This window comes from Loxodonta africana, chromosome 10 (assembly GCF_030014295.1).
Source record: "Loxodonta africana isolate mLoxAfr1 chromosome 10, mLoxAfr1.hap2, whole genome shotgun sequence".
Lineage (NCBI taxonomy): Eukaryota > Metazoa > Chordata > Mammalia > Proboscidea > Elephantidae > Loxodonta > Loxodonta africana.
Window position 1 is genome coordinate 6033024 of NC_087351.1, and position 23973 is coordinate 6056996.

A 23973-nucleotide genomic window follows, 5' to 3' on the forward strand; every position below is an offset into this window, starting at 1 on the left:
TGTGTGTATTTTCTGTTACACCTCCCTGTTCTGGTATTCCAATTACTCATAGGTTATTTCTCTTGATAAAGTCCCACATGATTCTTAGGGTTTCTTTGTTTTGTAAATTCTTTTATCTGATTTTTTCCAAGTATATTGGTGACAGGTGTTTTATCTTCAGCCTCACTAATTCTGCCTTCCACTTCCTCAATTCTGCTCCTCTTTCTATTGAGTTGTTTAATTTTGTAATTTGATGTTTAATCTTCTGAATTTCTGATTGCTGTCTCTCTATGGATTCTTGCTGCCTATTAACTTTTTCATTATGTTTTTGAATAAACTTTTTAATTTCTTCAACTGCTTTATTTGCGTGTTCCTTGGCTTGGTCTGTGTTTTGCCTGATCTTCTTCCTGATGTCTTGAATAGTTCTGTACATTAATCTTTTGTATTCTGCATCTGGTAGTTTCAGGAGGACACCTTCATCCAGAAGATTCCTTGATTCTGTTTTGAGAGCTTGCTGAAGCAATCATGATCTGCTTCTTTATGTGATTTGATATTGACTCTTGTCTCCGAGGTGTCTCCGAGCTATCTATAAGTTATTGTAGTAGTTTATTTTATATTTGCTTACTGTATCCTAGCTTCTTACGTCGTTTCATTTTGATATGCCCAAATAAGCCGCTTGTGTGAGCTAGCTTCATTATTTTCACCTTTGAAGCTCTAATGACCTGTCAGCAGATGGCCAGAGCTGTTACCAGGTATTCGTGCCTAGGAGTCCATTTACTTTTCTTGTATGGATTCAGTTCAGGTGTCCAGGTAGCTGGTCATCAATTGTGTGGTACAGGCTGTGTCCTACAGTCTTATGGGGGCAGGGGTGATTGGCGTAGGTACAGGTATTTTGTTGCAGCAGGGGGTCATGCTCTGAACAAGGCGGGGGCTTACAACCATCCCCCATTTGTGAGGATAGCACGTCCCTGTTCCCTAGAGCACACAGGTGGGTGGGTTCTGTAGCCAGACCATGGGCACCCACTGCTTTTGGTTGTAGGACTGGGAGGTACACTTATCCTTGGATCCCTGTCATGGGTAACTAGGTGACATGGGTGGAGCCACCAGTCCTTAGGCCCCTGATGTGGGTAGGTGAGGACTGTGTTTAATAGGCAAAGCGGTGTCAAAGATCAAACACCCACCTCTCCACCCCACATCTGAAACAGTTGCAGTCTGCCTACATAGGCCTGTTCTCCTGAAATGGGCCTACACAGCTCCATGCAGGCATGAAGGTTATTCAACGTCCACGGACCATTTATGCCTGGACAGGAACTGCTTCTGTCCTGAGCTCCCTAACTTGGTGGAGCTGGCAGATTATCTTTTCCCCTAATTGTGAATTCATTCCTTCTCCAAGGCTGCGGAAATGGCTCAGGACACGTAGCAGGGCATATTTCAGGCCCAGGGAAATTGACAGCCACTAAAGCTGGCTTGGGGATTGGGGCTGCAGTAAAATAAACGCAAGTAATTAGCTTTTGCTGAGAGTGCCATTCTTCTCTGGTTCCAGAGGTGTGAGCAGGCTGTGCGGCTTGCTTTGTCTCCCTGGGGAAGCTGCATCCAGAATGCTACTGCCAGCCCCGCCGCAGTTGCTACAGAACTGGTGTCTGAGGCTCCCCGGCAATTTAGGTCACGCAACTCCTTTTCACTTCTGAACCGTCTCTTCCTCTCCTTGCCGCTCCGTCTGTTTTCTGTCTTTGCCATTGATGTTCAGTGTTCCTAGATTGTCACAGATGTAATCATTTCAGTTGTTTTTTTGGGTCTCTGTTGTAAGAGGGATCACTGGAAGTGTCTGACTACTCTGCCATTTGGCCTCACCTCCACTCTCTTCCTTTTGATGTGTTTCTATTGCTATAAATTGACCTCTGAGGACTGCGTTTGCTGTGTTCCAAAGGTTTCAGTATGATGTGTTTTCATTTTTGTTTGATTCTAGGAATTTTTGATTCTGTCTGTGATTTCTTCTATGACCCAGTGGTTTTTAAGCAGGGCATTATTCAGTTTCCATGTAACTGATTTTTTTTCCTTACTCTTCCTATTGTTAATATCTACTTTGATGGCATCTTGGTCAGAGAAAATATTTTGTATTTTATCTCAGTGTTTTGGATTTTGTTAAGGATTGCTCTGTGGCCTAAGATGTGGTCTATTCTGGAGAACATTCCATGTGCATTGGAAGAGAATGTGTACTTTGCAGCTGTTTGGCCGGGTGTTCTATATGTGTCTCTGCGGTCACATTGGCTGATTGTGCTGTTTAGCTCTTCTGTATCTTTATTGAGTTTTTTCTAGATGTTTTGTTCTTTATCGAGAGTGGTGTGTTGAAGTCTCTTACTATTATTGTGGAACTGTCAATTTGTTTTCAGTGATGTTAGAGTTTGTTTTATGTATTTTCGTACCCTGTCACCGGGTGCATTGATGTTTATTATGGTTTAGTCTTCGTGATGGTTTGTCCCTTTAATAATTATATACTGCCCTTCTTTGTGTTTTATGGTGGATTGTGTTTTAAAGTCTATTTTATCAGAGATTAGTATTGCCATTCCTGCTCTTTTTTTCAATTATTTCCTTGATATATTTCTTTCAATTCTTTGATTTTTAATAAACTTATGTCTTTGTTTCTAATGTGTGTCTCTTGTAGACAAAACATTGATGGATCCTGTTTTTTCATCCATTCTGTTACTCTGTGTTTCTTTATGGGTACATTTAGGCCATTTACATTCAGTGTAATTATTGATAGGTGTGAGTTTATTGCTGTCATTTTGTAGTGTTTTTGTGGTGCTAACATTATCTTTATTCCTTTTACTCTCCTGTGCCAAGTTCCTTTTGTTTGTGGATTTGTTTTGTTTTTGTAGATTTTGTTTTTATTGACGTGTTATGCTTTTTCTTCTTTGATGAGTAGGTTTGTTAACTTTCTTTGTGGTTACCTTGAAATTTACCCTTATCTTCCTAAGGTTTGAACCAGTCTATTATTACTTGGTATTGCCTTGCCTTCCCCTCCATTAGAAAGTGGTATACCTACAGTGTTTATTCTGTTTTATTGTTCTGACGTTGTTGTTATTTACAGATTAACCTCTCTAGTTCCCTGTTACAATTCTTTTAGTTTTGGATAGTCCTTGAGAGTTCATTTCTGACACTGGTATCTGGCTGGTACAATCTTGCATCCTAGATTCAGGCTGGGTCTGATGTTTTTTGTTCTCAGACCGGAGGATTCCCTTCAATAATTCTTGTAAGTTTGGTTTAGTTTTTACATAGTCCCTTAGTTCCTGTTTACCTGGAAATGTCCTAATTTCACCATCATATTTGAACAAAAGTTGTTCAGGATATATTATTCTTGGTTGGCAATTTTTTCTTTCAAGATTTTATATATGTCATCCCGTTGACTTCTTGCCCACGTGGTTTCTGCCAAATAATCAGAGCTTAATCTTACTGTTTCGCCTCTGTATGTGACTTTTTGTTTTTCTCAAGCTGCTCCCAGAATTTTTTCTTGTCTTTGGTTTTAGTGAGTGTGATTATGATATGCGTTGGTGTTTTTCTTTTGGGGTGTATTGTATATGAGGTTCATTGAGCTTCTTGGATGGTCAGCCCTTCATGATATTAGGGAAGTTTTGTGTCAGCAATTCTACAGCGATCCTCTCTGTGCTCTCTGTTTTCTATCCCTGCTCTGGAACTCTGATCACTCGGAAATTTTTGCTTTTGATTGTATCCTACATAATTCTCAGGGTTTCATTTTTCTTTGTTCTTTTTTCTGATTTTTCCTCAGAGTTATAGCCAAGTATTTGTCTTCAATTTCGCTGATCCTGTCTTCCATCATTTCAGCCCTGCTTCTCAGCCCTTCTATGACACTGTCCATTTCTGAAATCTTCTTGTTTATCTTTTAGATTTCGAATTGTTTTTGTATGATTTCTAGTTGTGAATTTATTTTGACATTTTGTTTCTGTATTTTCCTGAATTTTTCCATTTTTTTGTCTATATTTTCAATGAATTTGTCTGCTTTTTCCATAAATTTGTCTATTTTGTCCTCATTTTTGTTTGCTTTTTTCTTCAACTTTCGGATAGCTCTGAATATTAGAGATTTGAATTCCCTGTCAGGTAGTTCTAGTGCCTTTTATTCTACTGGAAAGTCATCTGGCGTTTTATTTTGCATGCCTACTGGAACCCTCCTGTCCTGTTTTTTTAATATGTCTTGACATTGCTGTCTTTGGGACATTCAGTAGTTATTTTCTTTGTTTCTTGATTGTAGATTTATTTCATCCTGCTTTTTGTTTTATTTGGTTATGTCTGAGCAGGCAGGCTGGGCATCCTTTGTTGTTTGCTCTTCTGTAGTCATGATACTTTTCACCTCCTTGTCCAATGGGCAGAGCTAGTAACTCAGTTATGTTACAGCAGAGCAAGTCCAGCTGAACGGGAGGGGCTGGGAAGGGTTGTTTGTGGTACGCAGTAGTGCTGACAGGGTGTGCCATTAGTGCTGGGCAGGTTCCCGTAAGCTATGCCTGTGCTGCTCTTGGGTGTGATGTTCAGAGCACTGTGCAGGCAGGCAGGGGGAGGTTGTGATGTGTGGAGCTAATATGCGTATGGGAAAGAGAGAAACAGGAACCAGAAACAAACAAAGGAGTGCAAAGGGAGTTTCCATTGGAGTGGAAAAATGAGAAACCAAGAAATGGAGAAAAGCAAAAAGAAAAAGGGAAAAAGAAGAAAATAACCAGACAAAAATGTCAAAATTAAAAAAAAAAAAAGAAAGAAAATCCCGCAGGTGGTCCATCAGTGGGGCTACGAAGGCCGTGGAAGTGGCTTCAGGCCACGCAGTATAGCCTGGGTATAAGGGGTATAGATGTTACACAGCACCAGGTGTTCAGGAGATAGGAAAAGAAGGTAAGTATAGAGAGATGAGAACTGAGAAATGAAGAAGACAGAAAAGGAAAAAGAAAAAAAGAATTGCCCCCAGGGATCCCACCTATATGGCTGCACAAATTGGGGGAACGGCTTCTAAGCCATGAGTGCAGTCTGGCACAAGTGGCTCTAAAGCCGCAAAAAGAAAAACATACAAAGCAGAAAAAGCAAAACAAAGCAAGCAAAAAAAAATGCCCCAGGGATCCCACCCGCATGGTATTGCGGGCCAGGGGAGTGGTTCCCCAGTTGAGTGGGGCTTCACAGCCTTTCAAGAAAAGCAAAGACAGTACATGGAGCCAGGTGTTTGAGGGAAAGGAGGAAGTGGTGGTGGGAGGCACATAAGAAACCAAAAGAAGCAGAATGAAGCAACACCAGCTTAGGGAGTAAATCCAAGCTGCCTGGGGTCAAAGAAGTTGTGTCCTGGGCAAGAGACTGAAGCTGGTGGGAAGCAGAGGAGGCTGAAGGAGCGGAGGAGTAACAAGAGTGGTGGTCAGGAAAGCATATATTGCTCATTACTGAGTGCTCTGTCTCTTGCTGGGAACTCCATGAAGCTGCTTTCGTGTACTGTCTGCCAGTCTCCAATGTGGGTGTGGAGAATCTAAGCGGCATGGATGCTGCACTTCCTGGCTAAATGAGCCACCGCCGCTAGCCAGGAAGCTCGGAGTTAGAGCAGCAGGGAGAGGGTAAGGGGTGGGAGAGTGTGTATCGCTGGTTACTGGTTGCTCTGTCTCCTGTTGGGAGCTCCGTGAAGCTGCTTTCCTGTGCTCCCTGTTTGCTGATCCCTGGCAGGAGTCCAAGATGGCTAATCCGTGTTGTTAGTTGCTAGGGGACCTCTACATGTATCTCTCCTCGCTCTCTGTGCTGTGTCAGTTTCTTATTCCACTTGGTGTTTGGCTGAGTTCTTTATCTCTTCGTCTGACATTTCAGGTTCCAGGAATGACGTCTGTGTCTGTTTTACCTAGTTTTTCGGGTCTTTGCTGTGGAGGGACGACGTGGTTCTTCTGTCTATGGTGCCATGTTTGCTGGAAGTTCTTGACTTCTGTTTTTCACCAAAATGTTAGTTGAGGATTTGGGAGGTGCTTTATTTTTTTTTTCTTTTATTTTCTAAATTCAAAGACAGAATGAAAAAAACAAAAACGCAGTGTTACACAGCAGTATAAACAACACCTTAGGAAGAAAATGCTTAATATGAATGAATTCAAAACAGATTTCTGTCTAGTTGGGCCCTGATTGATTATTCCAGGAAATAATACCATTGGTATAATGAAAGTATGACATTTTGGACTGTAGTTGGAAGATCAACCTATCTGGGTGGAAAGTGAAGTATTAATTCAATCATTCAGTTGTTTTTCCCTCAAGACACCTGTAGATCTAAAATTTATTTTTAGTTTCCACCCAGGTATATGGTACTAGGGGGCTCAATGCTTTTAATTATGAGGTCTCATTGACTTTTGTAGAGGAGAAAGAATAAGCAAAGCTCGGGCCATTATGGTGACAGTCTCAGGTACAGAATCTAATGAGCATTTTTAAAAATGGTTCTTCTATGGGGTGACTGAAGAACAGGGTTGTGGTGTGAGGGGGCATAGTTGCAATTCTCAGCATCTTTCCAGTCCACAATTAGAAGTGGTGTTGTGACACACCCACAACCTTTCAGGCAGAATAGAGGTAGGGGCACTGGGCATGGTGGCATCTACTTCTAGTAGCTATAGCAATGAGGTGCCTTTGGGAGTGACTCACATCTTTGTTTCATTGGTTCATAGAATGGGGTTGTGTTCAGTATCTGCTTTAAGTGGGAATGACCAAAGGTAGGATCTCATTGATCTCAGACCCAGGGACTGATTTTTAAAAATCAAAAATTATTCTGCAGGCTAAGGGGAAGATGGCTGGCGGCAGGGGTGGGGTGGGGGGAAGGGGGAAAGATGTGCCATTCTGGATGTTTCAACTTAAGAAGCTATCCATGTCTGCAGCGTGATAGATTGCTTTTATATGGCCTTTCTCTCCATGGTCTTATAACTCCCACCCAAGTGATTGAGTGGGACTACGCAAATAAGCTAATTGTGGCCCACCGAGGGGACTGGTCAGGTTTGCCATTCTGCTAGGCTTAAAATGAACCATTCCAGAGGTGGAGAAGAGAGGATCTCACCACAACCAAGGAAGAGCCAGGAGAGGAAAACATCTTTTCGACCCGGGATCCCAGTACTGAGAAGCTCCTGGAACCAGGAAACTGAGAGAGAGCGTTAACACCGAAGATGGCAAGAAGTGGTGGCAGAGAAATGGCAGCAGCAGAGGCAGGAGACAGCACAACCTGGCGCTCGGAGGGAGAAAGCTGAATGCCTTTGGGGAGGAGGTTTGCTGGCAGAGTAGGATGCCTCTGGGCACTTGGTGGAGGTAGGTTTGCCAACCCACAGAGCTAAAGCTGAGTGCCTTTGGGCCAGGGCTTGCTGGTGGAGGGGGTGCCTGTAGATACTAATCAGCAGAGCTAAAGGAGCTTTGCAGCACTTGCCTGAGCAAGACAGAGGCTGAGGGGCCAGAGAGAGGCATGCTTGCAGGTGCAGCTGAGAAGAGGGTGTCCTGACCAAAGAACTGTATCCTGGGCACTCCTGAACCTGTTACTTCCCTAAGAAACCCAATAACTGTGAGTATGGTCTATGTGTTCTGTGTGGCCACTGCAGTGAATTATCAAACCCAGAAGAGAAGTAGAAAGTGCCATGGGAAGGACGGTTGGTGTTAGAATTGGTAAAGATGGTGGAGAGAGGAGGCATGTCTGACCTTCATCTCATAGGAATCAGCCTTGGGCGGATGCTGGTGATTCTCCTCCCCACCCCATCCCCAAAGTTAGAGGAGGTCAGACACCACCCCCTTGCCATTTTTACAATGTCAAAGAGCAGTTAACATGTTTAGTGGATGAAGGCAGCAGAGAAGGGTGCTGGATGTAGCATGAGGAAAAAAAAAAAAGGATTTGTTTAATTCTTCTTAAAGCATAAAGCATGCTACCCCTTGAAGTTCTAAGATAACTACAAGGAAACATGAATGCCTCTCCCCACCCCCCCCCCCAACTTCAAAGATGTACTTTGGCCTGAAAACATAAAAAAGTTCAAGTTTATGTATACATTCATAGATGGACAGATCATTTATGGATTAGATGGTTCATATTTATCTTCACTACTGAGGACAGTGGAAACCCTGGTGGCGTAGTGATTAAGTGCTACAGCTGCTAACCAAGAGATCAGCAGTTCAAATCTGCCAGGCGCTCCTTGGAAACTCTATGAGGCAGTTCTACTCTGTCCTGTAGGGTCGCTATGAGTCAGAATTGACTCAACTGCGGTAGGTTTGGGTTTGGTTTTTGGGTACTGAGGACAGTATCAAAAATATAACCATCCACTCTCAGAAAATGTTTCATAGACCCTCAGAAGCATAAAATGAAATTATATTAAACGTAATGCTTGCTATCTTTTAAAATGATCAATTTTGGTATGGGAAAATATATCCTGGAAAAGCAAGTTATTAGGAGTTTTTGTATATTCCTTGTTTTAAACAGACTTTCTTGGCATACTTTAATATGGTATTTTAGGGGCTTAAGCAAAAAAAAGTCAGGATCTTAGTAGCTCCCAGTTCCACTAATTCTTTACTCCTATCCCTTCTACCAACTCTTTAACGGCTACTGAATTGAGAAGAGTGATAAAGAGATAAACAAGGTAAAACAGGAAGAAAATGGTGACATCCTTTAGGGTCAATGAGGAAAGGCAACTTCAAATATCTGTGGAGTCCTAGCAGGTAATGCAAACTGTTCAGGTACAAGAGGAAAACAGTGGTGAAACACAGTGATGACTAGCACCACTTGGCCTCCACGTTTGGGAGACAATACTGGGAAACATGGCAAACAGAATATCTCCCCTATCTAAAGAATTACTTTTTTTTTTTAATTGAATTTTCGATGAAGGCTTACAGAACCAACCAGTTTCTCATCAAACCGTTAGTGCATGCGTTGTAGTTATGACATTGGTTAACCCAATGACATGTCAACACTTTCCCTTCTCAACCCTGGGTTCCCTATTACCAGTTTTCCTGTTCCCTCCTGCTTTCCAGTCCCTGCCGCCCCAGGGCTGGTGCACCCCTTTACTCTTGTTTTGTTCCATGGACCTGTTCAGTTTTTGGCTGAAGGAGTGACGTCATTACTGAGCTGAAAGGGTGTCCGGGGGCCATACTCTCAGCATTTCTCTGGTCTCTGTCAGGCCAGTAAGTCTGATCTTTCTAAGTTAGAATTTTGTTCTACATTTTTCTCCAGCTCTGCCTGGACTCTATTGTAATACCTGTCAGAGCAGTCAGTGGTAGTAGCCAGGAACCATCTGGTTGTACTGCACTCAGTCTGGTGGAGGCTGTGGTATATGTGGCCCATGAATCACTTTTTGCCATGTGAGATTATGGGGCAAGGGCTGCCAGATCTTTTACTTTTGCAACAGAAGCTGGAAATCTGGGTTTCTAGCTGCTATCGCTGAATTACAGATTTTGATTTATAATTAAGAAATTAAAATTACAAGTGTGAGCCAAACAAAATAGGTCTGTGGGGCATCTGGGGCCTGAGGGCAGCCAGTGTGGGACATCTGATCTAAGCAAGCATTTATAATACCTATGGATGGATCCAGGTGGTACAGTGATTAAGAGGTTGGCGCTAACCAAAAGGTAGGCCGTTTGAATCCACCAGCTGTTTCTTGGAAACCATATGGAGCAGTCCTACTCCGTCCTATAGGATCACTATGAGTTGGAATGGACTCGATGGCAGTGGGTTTGGGTTTGGTTTATGTGTAGATCCATAAAGCCTTGGTGGTGCAGTGGTTAAGTGCTTGCTTGCTCTGCGGGAGAAAGATGTGGCAGTCTGCTTCCATAAAGATTACAGCCTTGGAAACCCTACGGGGCAGCTCTACTCTGTCCTGTAGTGTTGCTAGGAGTCAGAATCGGCTTGAATAGGTTATGGATAGATGTAGAAAACCCTCCCCAAATCATATTATGCACTCATAAGGTTGTCCGAGTTCCTTCCACCCACTCCGTCCCCCAAATCAGGACCATGGTTTCCTCAGAACACCTTTAATTTCCATTAAATGGCCAATTTATAAGGTACATGCAATTATTACACCCATATTCAGTTAAGGACTTTAAAGTAGAGAAATAACTTACCCAGTTACAGACCCAGTAAGTAGTGGGGCCCAAATTTGAACCAAGTACTCTGATTCCAGTCTGTGAGAACTCCAAAATTTAAAAGAAATGTGATTTTTACACCCCTAAAAGGGGCGTTAAAATGTTGCCATTTTCCATCTTCAGTAAATATTAGTTATTTTCAGTGGTCTCTCAGGTTACTTCCTATTTTTAAAACCACTAACCAGTTGCAGAGCCCAGGTCTTTCTTCTTAAGCTGTCTTCAAACTCAACAGGGAATGTGGGTTTTCTCCCCATCCTCCTTGCTCCCTGCTCAGTCTGAGAGGGAAAAAGAAGCATAACCTCCCAGTTCACACAGCTGTTTTTTCCTGAGCCTTTATTTGGAGGTAAATGCAACTGGCGTTTATTGTGTACTGCCATTCTTCTTCTTTTTTTTTTTCAGAGCACTGTTAATTTATATTGCATAATCATTTACAGATGCATTTGACTGCAGCTACAGGCTATTTGAGAAAGCAGTGGAAGAGCTGAGAGGCAGCAGGATTAAAATGTTTAAACGCCAATGTTTTACCTCCTGTCTGTCCCCTCCCCTTACCCCACCAGGCTACTGTTTGAGTGATCATGACCATCCTTACTTAATGGTCAGTCTTATATTTTACAGAAAAGAACCCCCTTCCCAAAGAACAGGATGACTAACATAAATAAAGCCAAGTTGTCCTGTGGTACTGGACGTGCCTTTATCGCTCTAGTGAAGCGGGAACATCAGGTAATTTTACTAGTCATCACAGAGCCTGCTGATCCTGTTTTTACTGGGTGCAGCCTTCTAACAGTTTTTCCTCCTGGAACTTCAGGATCTTAATAAACACAGCAGCATGCTCACTGACACTGCAGGTTTTCCTAGGTTGGCAATACTTAATTTACTCAGTTTGCTTTCCACAACTTAATCTGTGCATCAGGTATCTGAAGCTGGATGCTTTCCCTTATAAATACTGGTTAAATTTAAATCATTAAGTGGTTGCAGTAATTCATACAATAAAATGTGCAGTACTATTAGCCAAACAAAGTACACAGAACAAGAAATTTTATTATCTGGAATGCTGGTGCATTACAAATAACAAGCTTAATTAGAGGAGGAGAGAGAGGGAAACCTCAGATACTGAAGTGGATTTCTGGGCAGGTTTAAAACCTTTAGAAGATTAGTAACATAATTGTTCAATTTTTTTAGATGTACAACTTCCCTCTTACGTGACAATTTGCACCCACAGTTCTTATAGTATTAATTTCAACTAAAATCTTTTGCCTGTTAAATTAAGTGAGAGAGGAACAAAACAGAAATTTCCCCTGTGTATAAGAGTGTTAGAAATTATTTTTTTGTACTTTCAGTAACATACTGTCTAAAACTGTTAATGAAAGAGGTCTTAATTTTTTACCGTTTAAAGTGGTCACGACATGGATTTTCTTGTATAGACCATCGTAGCTTTATAAATGATCAAGATACATATATAAACAAAATTAAGATGCTCTGGAAACACATTTAAAGATACAGCACATGTGATATTTTTGGATTTGCTCATCTTTTTGAGATACTGAAAACAACTCAATTTATGTTACAGTAATAATTTAGCGTTTGATAACTACGACTTGAATAGGTCACAAAATCAGAATTTTCAAAGTTTTCTCAATAGGCTTCCAGTCCAAATAATTCAAAGACATCTTGTGTCCCACGCTGGACATTTTCGTTGTTCTTTCTCATCAGACAGGTACTATCAGTGGGCTCTTTTACTGGCAGTTCGTCTTGGTCATTCCCTGTTCTTGCAAAGCCATCCCTTGCTGTGCAGCCGATATGAAAGCTATTTTCCCAACACAAGGGAAACAATCTGGATCAATAGCAAAGTCAAAGGCATGGGTGTTTCGGGGCATTCTTGAAAACATTTCTCAACAGTCCGCAGGCCCTTCCTTCTTGGCGATTCTCTTCGTTTCTCACAACTGTGCAGTCACTGTCCTACCCTCTTCTACAGAATGAACACAATGTTTTTTGTTTTTGAAGATCAAGTGTTGCATTGGCACGGAGCTATTTCGAATGAACCCAAAAAATAATGGGATGCTGGGTCTCTCCTCCCTCTTCCACCAGCCTTTGCTTACTCCCTATCGATCATCTCATCACAGCCGAGTTCCTCGGTCAGACGATTGACAACCATCAGGGAAAAGAGCTCTTCGATAAACGCCAACTGATCAAACGGGGTCTTCTCGTACTGCACCTGAAACCCGCCGTCCAGGGCAGCCTCCCTGGCTCCGGACGTTCGCAGGAACAGCTTGTTGGCTTCTTCCAGGGCCGCCGACACCCTGTAGCCGGCACCCCGGAGCTGCTGCTCCTCGGGGTAGTCGTAGTCGTCCTCCCAGTCGTCCAGTTCCTCGCCCTCGTCCCCGCTCTCCCCGTCGGCGGCCGCCGGCCGGGGCTGCTCCCCGCCGCCGCGCCCGCCCGCCAGGCCCGCCGCCCCGGCCATCGGCGGGGCCTCCCCCTCCTCCATCGGGCCTTCCTCCTCCAGCTGCGGCGCGGCCCCGGGGCAGGCGGGGCTCGGCGACGGCTCGCGGCTCCCGCTGCCTACCTCCATCTGCGGAGGGTCGCTCTCGCCAGACATCACGTCCATCTGCAGGTCAGGGCTCTCCTCGTACAGCTCGGACAGCTCGGACATCTCCGCCATGATTGCAGCCGCTCACACGCTAGCCAAGCGTCCCCAGCGAGCGCGGAGAGACGCGGCGCTGCGCTTGCGCAAACGCTCTGCGGGTGCGTAGCCCCGTACGCATGCGCGGCTCTGCGGCTGCCGCCTCCGCCTGGGGCGCTGCTGGGGAGGGGGCCGCTGGCGGGTCTTCGGAGACAACGTTGGGAGTCCGAGCGGCCCGACGTCTGCGCGTCGGTGGATTCGAACTTCACACCGAGAGACTGTGCGTGCAGGGGCACGACTGTCTTTGCCCTGCTTAGCCGTTCCGCCGCTTGTGGTGCTGCGGAGTTGAACGCCCCGCTGCCTTCGTGACAGCACTTCACCCTCCTCCCGCTCTTCCTCCCCGCTCCTCCGGCGTCTCCTCCTCCCAACCCCCGTCCCCAGGCAATCACAGCTGCTCTCAAGGGTTCGCGGCCTTGGGTTTAAGCGCCACATTTCACACAGACACGCAGACACACAGACACACACCCCGTGGAGTCGATCCGACTCCTACTTCTCCAAGTTAGACTGTATTCTCGACCACTCATCTATCTTATGTATGCGTTCTGCTTTTCTGTTTTCGTCACTTAAAAATACCTTAAGTTCACAAAGAGTAAGTATGTATAGTACCTGTGTATTGGGTTTTCCCTAAGTACCACTGAAGAAAAATTCATCGCCGTTTTCTCCAGGAGGTAACTTTCCACGAATATCAATTCGGTGTGTGTTCTTCCAATCCACTTTTTGCATGTATATGGATCTTTATGTCCCTTTGGAGAATATATTATTTTCTATGTGTGTGCGTTTTTACATATTTCACGTAACTTCCTCTAAAAAAGCCTGGACAATTTAGCTTCGTCAGTATGCATACACATACCACTTCATTTTTGCACAGCATTCTATTGGATAGATATGCTATACTTGACCTAACAATGGGCAAATATTTTTAGATTTTTTAAAATATTATAACCATTTATCCAATGTGCCAGTGTTTCCCTAGAGTCAATACCTAGGAGTGGAAAGGCAGTATTGTAGGGTATGTATAAATCAGTTGCCATAGTAGAGTTGATTTTGATTTGTGGCCGCCCAGTGTGTGTCAGAGTAGACCTGTACGCCACTGAGTTTTTTTTTTTTTTTTTTTTGATTGTGCTTTAAGTGAAAGTTTACAGCTCAAATTAGTTTCTCATACAAAAATTTATACACACATTGTTCTGTGACCCATCTAATGTGTCACACACTCCTCCTTGCCACCCCGGCTTTCCTGTGTCCGTTCAACCAGCTGCCATCTCTTTCTGCCTTCTCATCTCGCCTCTGGAAAGGAGTTACCCGTTTAGTCTCCTGTATCTACTTGAACTAAGAAGCACTTTCTTCACAGCAATCATTTTATGTCCTAGAGTCCAGTCTGATCTTTGCATGAAGGTTTGGCTTCAGGAATGATTTTAGTTCTAGGTTAACAGAGAGTCCAGGGGCCCTGTTTTCCGGGGTTCCTCCAGTCTCAGTCAGATCTTTTTAGGTGGATTTGAGTTCAGCACCCTGCCTTTCTCCGGCTCCCTCAGGAACTCTCTGTTGTGTTCCCTGTCAGGGCAGTCATTGGTGGTAACTGGGCACCACCTAGTTCTTCTGGCCTTAGGCTGATAGCATTTCTGGTTTATGTGGCCCTTTTGTCTCTTGGGCTAATATTTTCCTAGTGTCTTTGTTGTTCTTCATCTTTCTTTGCTCTATGTGGGTTGGGATCAATTGATGCATCTTAGATGGCTGCTCATAAGCTTTTAAGACCCCAGACGCCACTCACCAAACTGGAATGCAGAACATTTTCTTAATAAACTTGGTTATGCAACTAGATGTGCCCTGAAACCATGGCCCTACACCCCTGTCCCTGATACTCTCTCCTTCAGAGTGTTGGGTTGTATTCAGGAAACTTCGTAGCTTTTGTTTCAGTCCAGTGTGCTGATTTCCCTTGTATTGTGTGTTGTCCTTCCCTTCAGCTAAGATAATTCTTGTCGTTTTTGGTGGTTTACTATCTAGTTAGTGAATACCTCTCTCCCTCCGCCCCTCCAACCATCGAAGAATGTTTTCTTCTGTTTAAACCTTTTCTTGGTTTCTTAAAATAGTGGTCTCATACAATATTTGCCCTTTTGTGACTAATTTCACTTAGCATAATACCTTCCAGATTCATCCATATTATGTTTCACAGATCCATCATTGTTCTTTATCGTTGCATAGTATTCCATTGTGTGAATGTGCCATAATTTGATGGGCGCCTAGGTTGTTTCCATCTTTTTGCTATTGTGAACGGTGCTGCAGTGAACACGGGTGTGCATAAATCTATTCCTGTGACAGCTCTTATTTCTCTAGGATATATTCTAAGGAGTGGAATTGCTGGGTTGTATGGTATTTCTAGCTTTTGAAGGAAGCGCCAAATTGATTTTCAAAGTGGTTGTACCATTTTACATTCACACCAGCAGTGTGTAAGTGTTCCAGTCTCTCCACAACCTCTCCAACATTTATTATTTTGCATTTTTTGAGTTAATGCTAGCCTTGTTGGTATGAGATGGTTTCTCATTGTAGTTTTGATTTGCATTTATCTAATAGTTAATGATCGTGAGCATTTCTTCGTGTATCTGTGAGCTGCCTGAATATCTTCTTTAGTGAAGTGCCTGTTCATATCCTTTGCCCATTTTTTAATTGGGTGATTTGTCTTTTTGTAGTTGAGGTTTTGCAGTATCTTGTAGATTTTAAAGATTAGATGATGATGGGAATTTTCATAGCTGAAAATTTTTTCCCAGTCTGTAGGTAGTCTTTTTATTCTTTTGGTGAAGTCTTTTTTTGCTCAGTTATCTAGTTTTTCTTCTGGTGTTTGTGCATTGCTAGTAATGTTTTATATTCTGTTTATGTCATGTGCCATGGCTCCTAGCATTGTCCCTGTTTTTTTCTTCCGTGATCTTTATCGTTTTAGATTTTATATTTAGGTCTTTGATACATTTCGAGTTAGTTTTTGTGCATGGTGTAAGGTATTAGTCTTGTTTCATTTTTTTGCTGGTGAATATCCAGTTGTGCCAGCACCATTTGTTAAAGAGACTGTGTTTTCCCCATTTAAGGGACTTTGGGCTTTTGTCAAGTTTTAGCTACTCAGAGGTGAAAGAATTTACATCTGGATTCTCAATTCTGTTCCATTGGTCTATGTATCCATTGTTGTACCAGTACCAGGCTGTTTTTACTACCGTGGCGATGTAATAGGTTCTGAAATCAGGTAGTGTGAGGCCTCCCACTTTGTTCTTCTTCTTCAGTAATGCTTTACTTATCCAGGGCCTTTTCCCTTTCCATATAAGGCTGGTGATTTGTTTCTCCATTTCATCAAAAAATGTCGTTGGAATTTGGATGGCAGTTGCATCGTGTTTGTAGATGGCTCTGGGTAGAACTGATGTTTTCACAATATTGAGTCTTCCTATCTATAAGGGTCGCTATGAGTCAGAATCAACTCGAGGGCACTGGATACTGGGTATCTATAAGCAAGGTATGTTTTTCCACTTATATAGGGCTCTTTTGGTTTCTTGCAGTAATGTCTTGTAGTTTTCTTTGTGTAGGTCATTCACATCTCTCGTTAGATTTATTCCTAAGTATTTTATCCTCTTGGGGGCTACTGTAAATAGTATTGATTTGGTGATTTCCTCTTTGAAGTTCTCTTTGTTGATGTAGAGGAATCCAACTTATTTTTGTGTGTTTATCTTGTATCCCAACACTTTGCTGAAGTCTGGTTTTAGTTCCAGTAGTTTTCTTGTGGATTCCTTGGGGTTTTCTGTGTGTACGATCCGATAGTTTTACTTCTTCCTTACCAATTTGGATGCCCTTTATGTCTTTTTCTAGCCTAATTGCTCTGCCTGGGACCTCCAACACAATGGTGAAAAAGAGTGGTGATAAAGGGCATCCTTGTCTGGTTTCATGTTCTCAAGGGGAATGCTTTTATACTGTCTCCATTTAGGATGATGTTGGCTGTTGGCTTTGTATAAATGCCCTTTGTTATGTTGAGGAATTTCCCTTCTGTTCCTGTTTTGCTGAGAGTTTTTATCATGAATGGGTGTTGGACTTTGTCAAATGCCTTTTCTGCATCAATTGATAAGATGATGTGGTTCTTGTCTTTTGTTTTATTTATGTGATGGATTACATTAATTGTTTTTCTAATGTTGAAGCATCCTCACGTACCTGGTATGAATCCCACCTGGTCATGGTGAATTATTTTTTTGGTATTTTGTTGAGTTGTATTGGCTAGTATTTTGTTGAGGATTTTTGCATCTATGTTCATGAGGGATATAGGTCTGTAATTTTCGTTTTTTGTGGTGTCTTTACCTGGTTTTGGTATCAAGGTTGTGCTGGCTTCATAGAATGAGTTTGGGAGTATTCCATCCTTTTCTATGCTCTGATAAACCTTTAGTAGTAGTGGAATTAACTCTTCTCCAAAAGTTTGGTAGCATTCTCCAGTGAAGCCATCAATGCCAAGGCGTTTTTTGTTGTTGTTGGGAGTTTTAAAGTTACTTTTTCAGTCTCTCTCTTTTTTTTATTATAAGTTTATTTAGTTGTTGCACCTCTGTTTGTGAGAGTTTAAGTACGTAGTTTGTTTCTACAAATTTGTCCATTTCCTCTAGGTTTTCAAATTTGTTGGAGTACAATTTTTCATAGTATTCTGTTTTAATTTCACTTGGGTTTGTTGTGATATCGCCCATCTCATACCTTATTTGGGTTATTTGCTTCCTCTCCTGTTTTTCTTTTGTCAGTTTGGCCAATGATCTGTCAGTTTTTTTTTATTTCAAAGAGCCAGCTTTTGGTCTTGTTAATTCCTTCAGTTGTTTTTCTATTCTCTATTTCATGTAAGTTTGCTCTAATTTTTTTTTATTATTTGCTTTCTTCTTGTGCCCGAGGGCTTCTTTTGCTGCTCTCTTTCTATTTGTTTGAGTTGTAGGGTTAATGTATTGATTTTGGCCCTTTCTTCTTTTTGTACATGTGCATTTATTGCTATCAATTGACCTCTGAGCACTGTTTTTGCTGTGTCCCAAAGGTTCTGGTAGGATGTGTTTTAATTCTCATTTGATTCTGTGAATTGCTTTATTCTGTGCTTAATTTCTTCTATAACCCAGAAGTTTTTGAACAAGGTATTGTTAAGTTTCCGTGTATTTGATTTTTTTCCCCTTGCTTTTTCTGTTACTGATTTCTCCTTGGATGGCTTTATGGTCAGAGGAGATTCTTTGTAATATTGCGATGCTTTTGGATTCTGTTAAGGCTTGCTTTGTGGCCTAAAACATGGTCTAGTCTGGAAAATGTACCATGCGTGCTGGAAAAGAAAGTATACTTGGCTGCTGTTGGGTGAAGTGTTCTGTATATGTCTGTGAGGTCAAGTTCGTTGATCGTGGCATTTAGATCTTCCTTGTCATTATAGAGCTTCTTTCTGGATGTTCTGTCCCTTACCGAAAGTGGTGTGCTGAAGTTCCTGCTATTATTGTGCAGCTGTCTGTTTTTCTTTTCAATGCTGTTAAAGTTTGTTTTATGTTTTTTGGAGCCCTGTCTTTGGGTGTGTAAACATTTGTTATGGTTATGTCCTCTTGGTGTATTGACCCTTCAATCATCATATAGTGTCTTTCCTTATCCTTTGTTGTAAACTTTACTTTAAAGTCTATTTTGTCAGAGATTAGTATTGCCATTCTTGCTCTTTTTTGATTGTCGTTTGTTTGATATATTTTTTTGATCTTTTAGTTTGTGTTTTTAAGTCTAAGGTGTGTCTCCTGTAGGCAGCATATAGACAGATTGTGTTTTTTTAATCCATTCTGCCATCCTCTGTTTAGGTGCATTAAGGTCATTTACATTCACCATAATTATTTTTTTATTTTTTAATAATTTTTACTGTGCTTTAAGTGTAAGTTTACAAATCAATTCAGTCTCTCACACAAAAACCCATATACACCTTGTTACATACTCCTAATTGCTCTCCCCCTAATGAGACAGCCCGCCCCCTCCCTCCACTCTCTCTTTTTATGTCCATTTCGCCAGCTTCTAACCCCCTCCACCCTCTCATCTCCCCTCCAGATAGGAGATGCCAACATAGTCTCAAGTGTCCACCTGATCCAAGAAGCTCACTCCTCGCCGGCATCCCTCTCCAACCCATTGTCCAGTCCAATCCATGTCTGAAGAGTTGGCTTCAGGAATGATTCCTGTCCTGTGCCAACAGAAGGTGTGGGGGCCATGACCACTGGAGTCTTTCTAGTCTTAGTCAGACCATTAAGTATGGTCTTATGAGAATTTGGGGTCTGCATCCCACTGCTCTCCTGCCCCCTCAGGGGTTCTCTGTTGTGTTCCCTGTCAGGGCAGTCATCAGTTGTAGCAGGGCACCATCTCGTTCTTCTGGTCTCAGGATGATGTAGTCACTGGTTCATGTGGCCCTTTCTGTCTCTTGGGCTTGTAATTGCCTTGTGTCCTTGGTGTTCTTCATTCTCCCTTGGTGCTGGTGTGTTGAGACCAATTGATGCATCTTAGGTGGTTGCTTGCTAGCATTTAAGACCCCAGACACCTCTCTCCAAGGTGGGAGGCAGGATGTTTTCTTAATAGATTTTATAATGCCAATTGACTTAGATGTCCCCTGAAACCATGGTCCCCAGACCCCTGGGCCTGCTATGCTGACCTTCAAAGCATTCAGTTTATTTAGGAAACTTCTTTGCTTTGGGTATAGTCCAATTGTGCAGACGTCACCTGTATTGTGTGCTGTCTTTCCCTTCACCTAAAGTAGTTCTTATCTACTGTCTAATTAGTGGATGCCCCCTCCCACCCTCCCTCCCTCCCCCCTCTCGTAACCATGAAAGAATGTTTTCTTCTCAGTTTAAACTATTTCTCACGTTCTTATAATAGTGGTCTTATACAACATTTGTCCTTTTGCAACTGACTAATTTCATTCAGCATAATGCCTTCCAGGTTCCTCCATGATATGAAATGTTTTACAGATTCCTCACTGTTCTTTATCGATGCGTAGTATTCCATTGTGTGAATATACCATAATGTATTTATCCATTCATGCCTTGATGGACACCTTGATTACTTCCATCTTTTTGCTATTGTAAACAGTGCAGTAATAAACATGGGTGTGCATATATCTGTTCGTGTGAAGGCTCTTAATTCTCTAGGATATATTCCAAGGAATGGGATTGCTGGAACGTATGGTAGTTCTATTTCTAGCTTCTTAAGGAAGCGCCAAATTGATTTCCAAAGTGGTACCATTTGACATTCCCACCAGCAGTGTATAAGTGTTCCAGTCTCTCCAAAGCCTCTCCAACATTTATTATTTTGTGTGTTTTGGATTAATGCCAGCTTGTTGGAGTGAGATGAGTTCTCATTGTAGTTTTGATCTGCATTTCTCTAATGGCTAATGATCGTGAACATTTCCTTGTGTATCTGTTAGCTACATGAATGTCTTCTTTAGTGAAGTGTCTGTTAATATCTTTTGCCCATTTTTTAATTGGCTTATTTGTCTTTTTGCAATTGAATTTTTGCAGTATCATGTAGATTTTAGAGATCAGGCGCTGATCAGAAATGTCATAGCTAAAAACTTTTTCCCAGGCTGTAGGTAATCTTTTTACTCTTTTGGTGAAGTCTTTGGATGAGCATAGGTGTTCGATGTTTAGGAGCTCCCAGTTACCTAGTTTTTCTTCTACCTTCTTTATAATGTTTTGTATACTGTTTTTTTTTTTTTTTTCATGCCATGTCTTAGGGCTCCTAACGTTGTCTCTCTTTTTTCTTCCATGATCTTTATCGTTTTAGATTTAATGTTTAGGTCTTTGATCCATTTTGAGTTAGTTTTTGTGCATGCAGTGAGCTATGGGTCTTGTTTCAATTTTGCAGATGGATATCCAGTTATTCCAGCACCATTTGTTAAAAAGACTTTATTTTCCCCTGTTTAACTGTTTTGGGGCTTTTGTCAAATATCAAATGCTCATATGAAGATGGGTTTATGTGTGGATTCTCAATTCTGTTCCACTGGTCTACGTATCTGTTGTTGTACCAGTACCAGGCTGTTTTGACTACTGTGGCGGTATAATAGGTTCTAAAATCAGGTAAAGTAAGGCCTCCCATTTTGTTCTTCTTTTCCGTAATGCCTTACTTATCCGGGACCTCTTTCCCCTCCCTATGAAGTTGGTGATTTGTTTCTCCATCTCATTAAAGAATGCCCTTGGGATTTGGATTGGAATTGCATTAAATGTATAGATCACTTTTGGTAGAATAGACATATTTATAACATTAAGTCTTCCTATCCACGAGCAAGATATGTTCTTCCACTTATGTAAGTCTCTTTTGGTTTCTTGCAGAAGTGTACTGTAGTTTTCTTTGTATAAGTCTTTTACATCTCTGGTAAGATTTATTCTTAAGTATTTTATCTCCTTGGGGGCTCCTGTAAATGGCATTGATTTGGTGATTTCCTCTTCGATGTTCTTTTTGTTGGTGTAGACGAATCCAACTGATTTCTGTATGTTTGTCTTGCATCTTGATAATCTGCTGAACTCTTCTATTAGTTTCAGTAGTTTTCTGGAGGATTCCTTAGGGTTTTCTGTGTATAAGATCATATCATCTGCAAATAGAGGTACTTTGACTGCTTCCTTGCCAATGTGGATGCCCTTTATTTCTTTATCTAGCCTAATTGCTCTGGCTAGGACCTCCAGCACAATGTTGAATAAGAGTGGTGATAAAGGGCATCCTTTTCTGGTTCCCGATCTCAATGGGAATGTTTTCAGGCTCTCTCCATTTAGGGTGATGTTGGCTGTTGGCTTTGTATAAATGCCCTTTATTATGTTGAGAAATTTTCCTTCTATTCCTATTTTGCTGAGAGTTTTTATCATGAATGAGTGTTGAACTTTGTCAAATGCCTTTTGTGCATCAGTTGATAAGATCATGTGGCCCTTGTCTTTTGTTGTATTTACATGGTGGATGAAATTAACTGTTTTTCTAATGTTGAACCCTCACTGCACACCTAGTATAAATCCCACTTGGTCATGGGGAATTAGTTTTTTGATATGTTGTTGAATTCTATTGGGTAGAATTTTGTTGAGGATTTTTGCATCTACATTCATGAGGGATATAGTTCTGTAATTTTCTTTTCTTGTAATGTCTTTACCTGGTTTTGGTATCAGGGGTATGGTGGCTTCATAGAATGAGTGTGGTAGTATTCTGTCCTTTCCTATGCTCTGAAATACCTTCAGTAGTAGTGGTGTTAACTCTTCTCTGAAAGTTTGGTAGAACTCTGCAGTGAAGCCCTCTGGGGCATGGGTTTTTTTTTGTTGGGATCTTTTTGATTACCTTTTCAATCCCTTCTTTTGTTATGGGTCTATTTAGTTGTTCTACCTCTGTTTGTGTTAGTTTAGGTAGGTAGTGTGTTTCTAGGAATTCATCCATTTCTTGTAGGTTTTCAAATTTGTTTGAGTATAGTTTTTCACAGTAATCTGATACATCCTTTTAATTTCAGTTGGGTCTGTTGTAGTATCGCCCATTGCATTTCTTATTCGGGTTATTTGCTTCCTCTCCTATTTTTCTTTTGTCTGTTTGGCCAGTGGTTTATCAATTTTGTTGATTTTTTCAAAAAAACAGCCTTTGGTCTTGTTAATTCTTTCAATTGTTTTTCTGTTTTCTATTTCATTTAGTTCAGCTCTAATTTTTATGATTTGTTTTCTTCTGGTGCCTGTGGGTTTCTTTTGTTGTTCTCTTTCTATTTGTTCAAGTTGTAGGGCTAATTCTTTGATTTTGGCCCTTTATTCTTTTTGGATGTGTGCATTTATTGATAATAAATTGGCCTCTGAGCACTGCTTTTGCTGTGTCCCAAAGGTTCTGATAGGAAGTGTTTTCATTCTCATTGGATTCTCTGAGTTTCTTTATTCCATCCTTAATGTCTTCTATAATTTAGTCTTTTTTGAGCAGGGTGTTGTTCAGTTTCCAAGTGTTTGATTTCTTTTCCCGTTATTGATTTCCACTTTTATGGCCTTATGGTCAGAGAAGATGCTTTGTAATATTTCAATGTTTTGGATTCTGCTAAGGCTTGCTTTATGACCTAATATGTGGTCTATTCTAGAGAATGTTCCATGTGCACTAGAAAAGAAAGTATAGTTGGTTGCTGTTGGGTGGAGTGTTCTGTATATGTGTGTCTACAAGGTGAAGTTGGTTGATTGTGGCATTTAGATCTTCTGTGTCTTTATTCACCTTTTTTCTGGATGTCCTGTCCTTCACCGAAAGTGGTGTGTTGAAGTTTCCTACTATTATTGTGGAGCTGTCTATCTCACTTTTCAATGCGGATAGAGTTTATGTATCTTGCAGTCCTGTCATTGGGTGCATAAATATTTAATATGGTTATATACTCTTGGTGTATTGTCCCTTTAATTATTATATAGTGTCCTTCCTTAGCCTTTATGATGGATTTAACTTTGTCTATTTTGTCAAAAATTAATATTGCCACTCCTGTTCTTTTTTGATTGTTGTTTGCTTGATACATTTTTTTCCATCCTTTGAGTTTTAGTTTGTTTGTGTCTCTAAGTCTAAGATGTGTTTCTTGTAGGCAGCATATAGATGGATCTTGTTTTTTTATCCAATCTGCAATTCTCCGTCTCTTTATTGATGCATTTAGTCCATTTACATTCAGGGTAATTACAGAGAGGTATGAATTTAGTGCTATCATTTTGATGTCTTTTTTTGTGTGTTGACAGTTTCTTTTTCCCACTTGATTTTATGTGCTGAGTAGATTTTCTTTATATATTGTCCTTTCCTCATATTTGTTGTTGATTTTGTTTCTGCTGAGTCTGTATTTTTCCTTTGTGTTTTATTTTGATGAGTAGGATAGTTTGTCTCCTTTATGGTTACCTTATTATTTACCCCAATTGTTCTAAATTGAAAACTAACTTTTATTTCTTTGTATCGCTGTATCTTCCTGTCCATATGGAAGGCGTATGATTACATTTATTAGTGCCTCTTTATTATTTTAATGTTGTATTCTTTTATATAATAACGTTGCCGTACCCTGTGTTGGGCTTTTTTTTTTTTTAATCTTGCTTTTTTTTTTTTTTTTTTTGGATTTCCCTGTCTGGGTTGACTTCTGGTTGCTCTGCCCAGTGTTCTAGTTTTGGGTTGATACCTGATATTATTGATTTTCTAACCAAAGAATCCCCTTTAGTATATCTTGTAGTTTTGGTTTGGTTTTTACGAATTCCCTCAACTTGTGTTTATCTGGA

At 41.2% G+C, this 23973-nt stretch overlaps 2 protein-coding genes across 2 annotated transcripts in view; one reads left to right on the forward strand and one right to left on the reverse strand.

Moving 5' to 3' along the window:
* SHC4 (SHC adaptor protein 4) overlaps positions 1-23973 on the forward strand; it is a 247411-nt gene that overhangs the window by 97542 nt on the left and 125896 nt on the right. The gene's annotated exons all lie outside the window — the stretch shown is intronic.
* On the reverse strand, positions 11102-12804 carry EID1 (EP300 interacting inhibitor of differentiation 1). The gene has a single exon (XM_010599698.2). It carries the CDS (start codon positions 12737-12739, stop codon positions 12176-12178), a length of 564 nt encoding a protein of 187 aa, XP_010598000.2. The 5' UTR covers positions 12740-12804; the 3' UTR covers positions 11102-12175.

What these genes read in the sequence shown, in the direction of transcription:
- EID1 (XM_010599698.2), bottom strand. Translation starts at nt 12,739, where the DNA reads ATGGCGGAGATGTCCGAGCTGTCCGAGCTGTACGAGGAGAGCCCTGAC.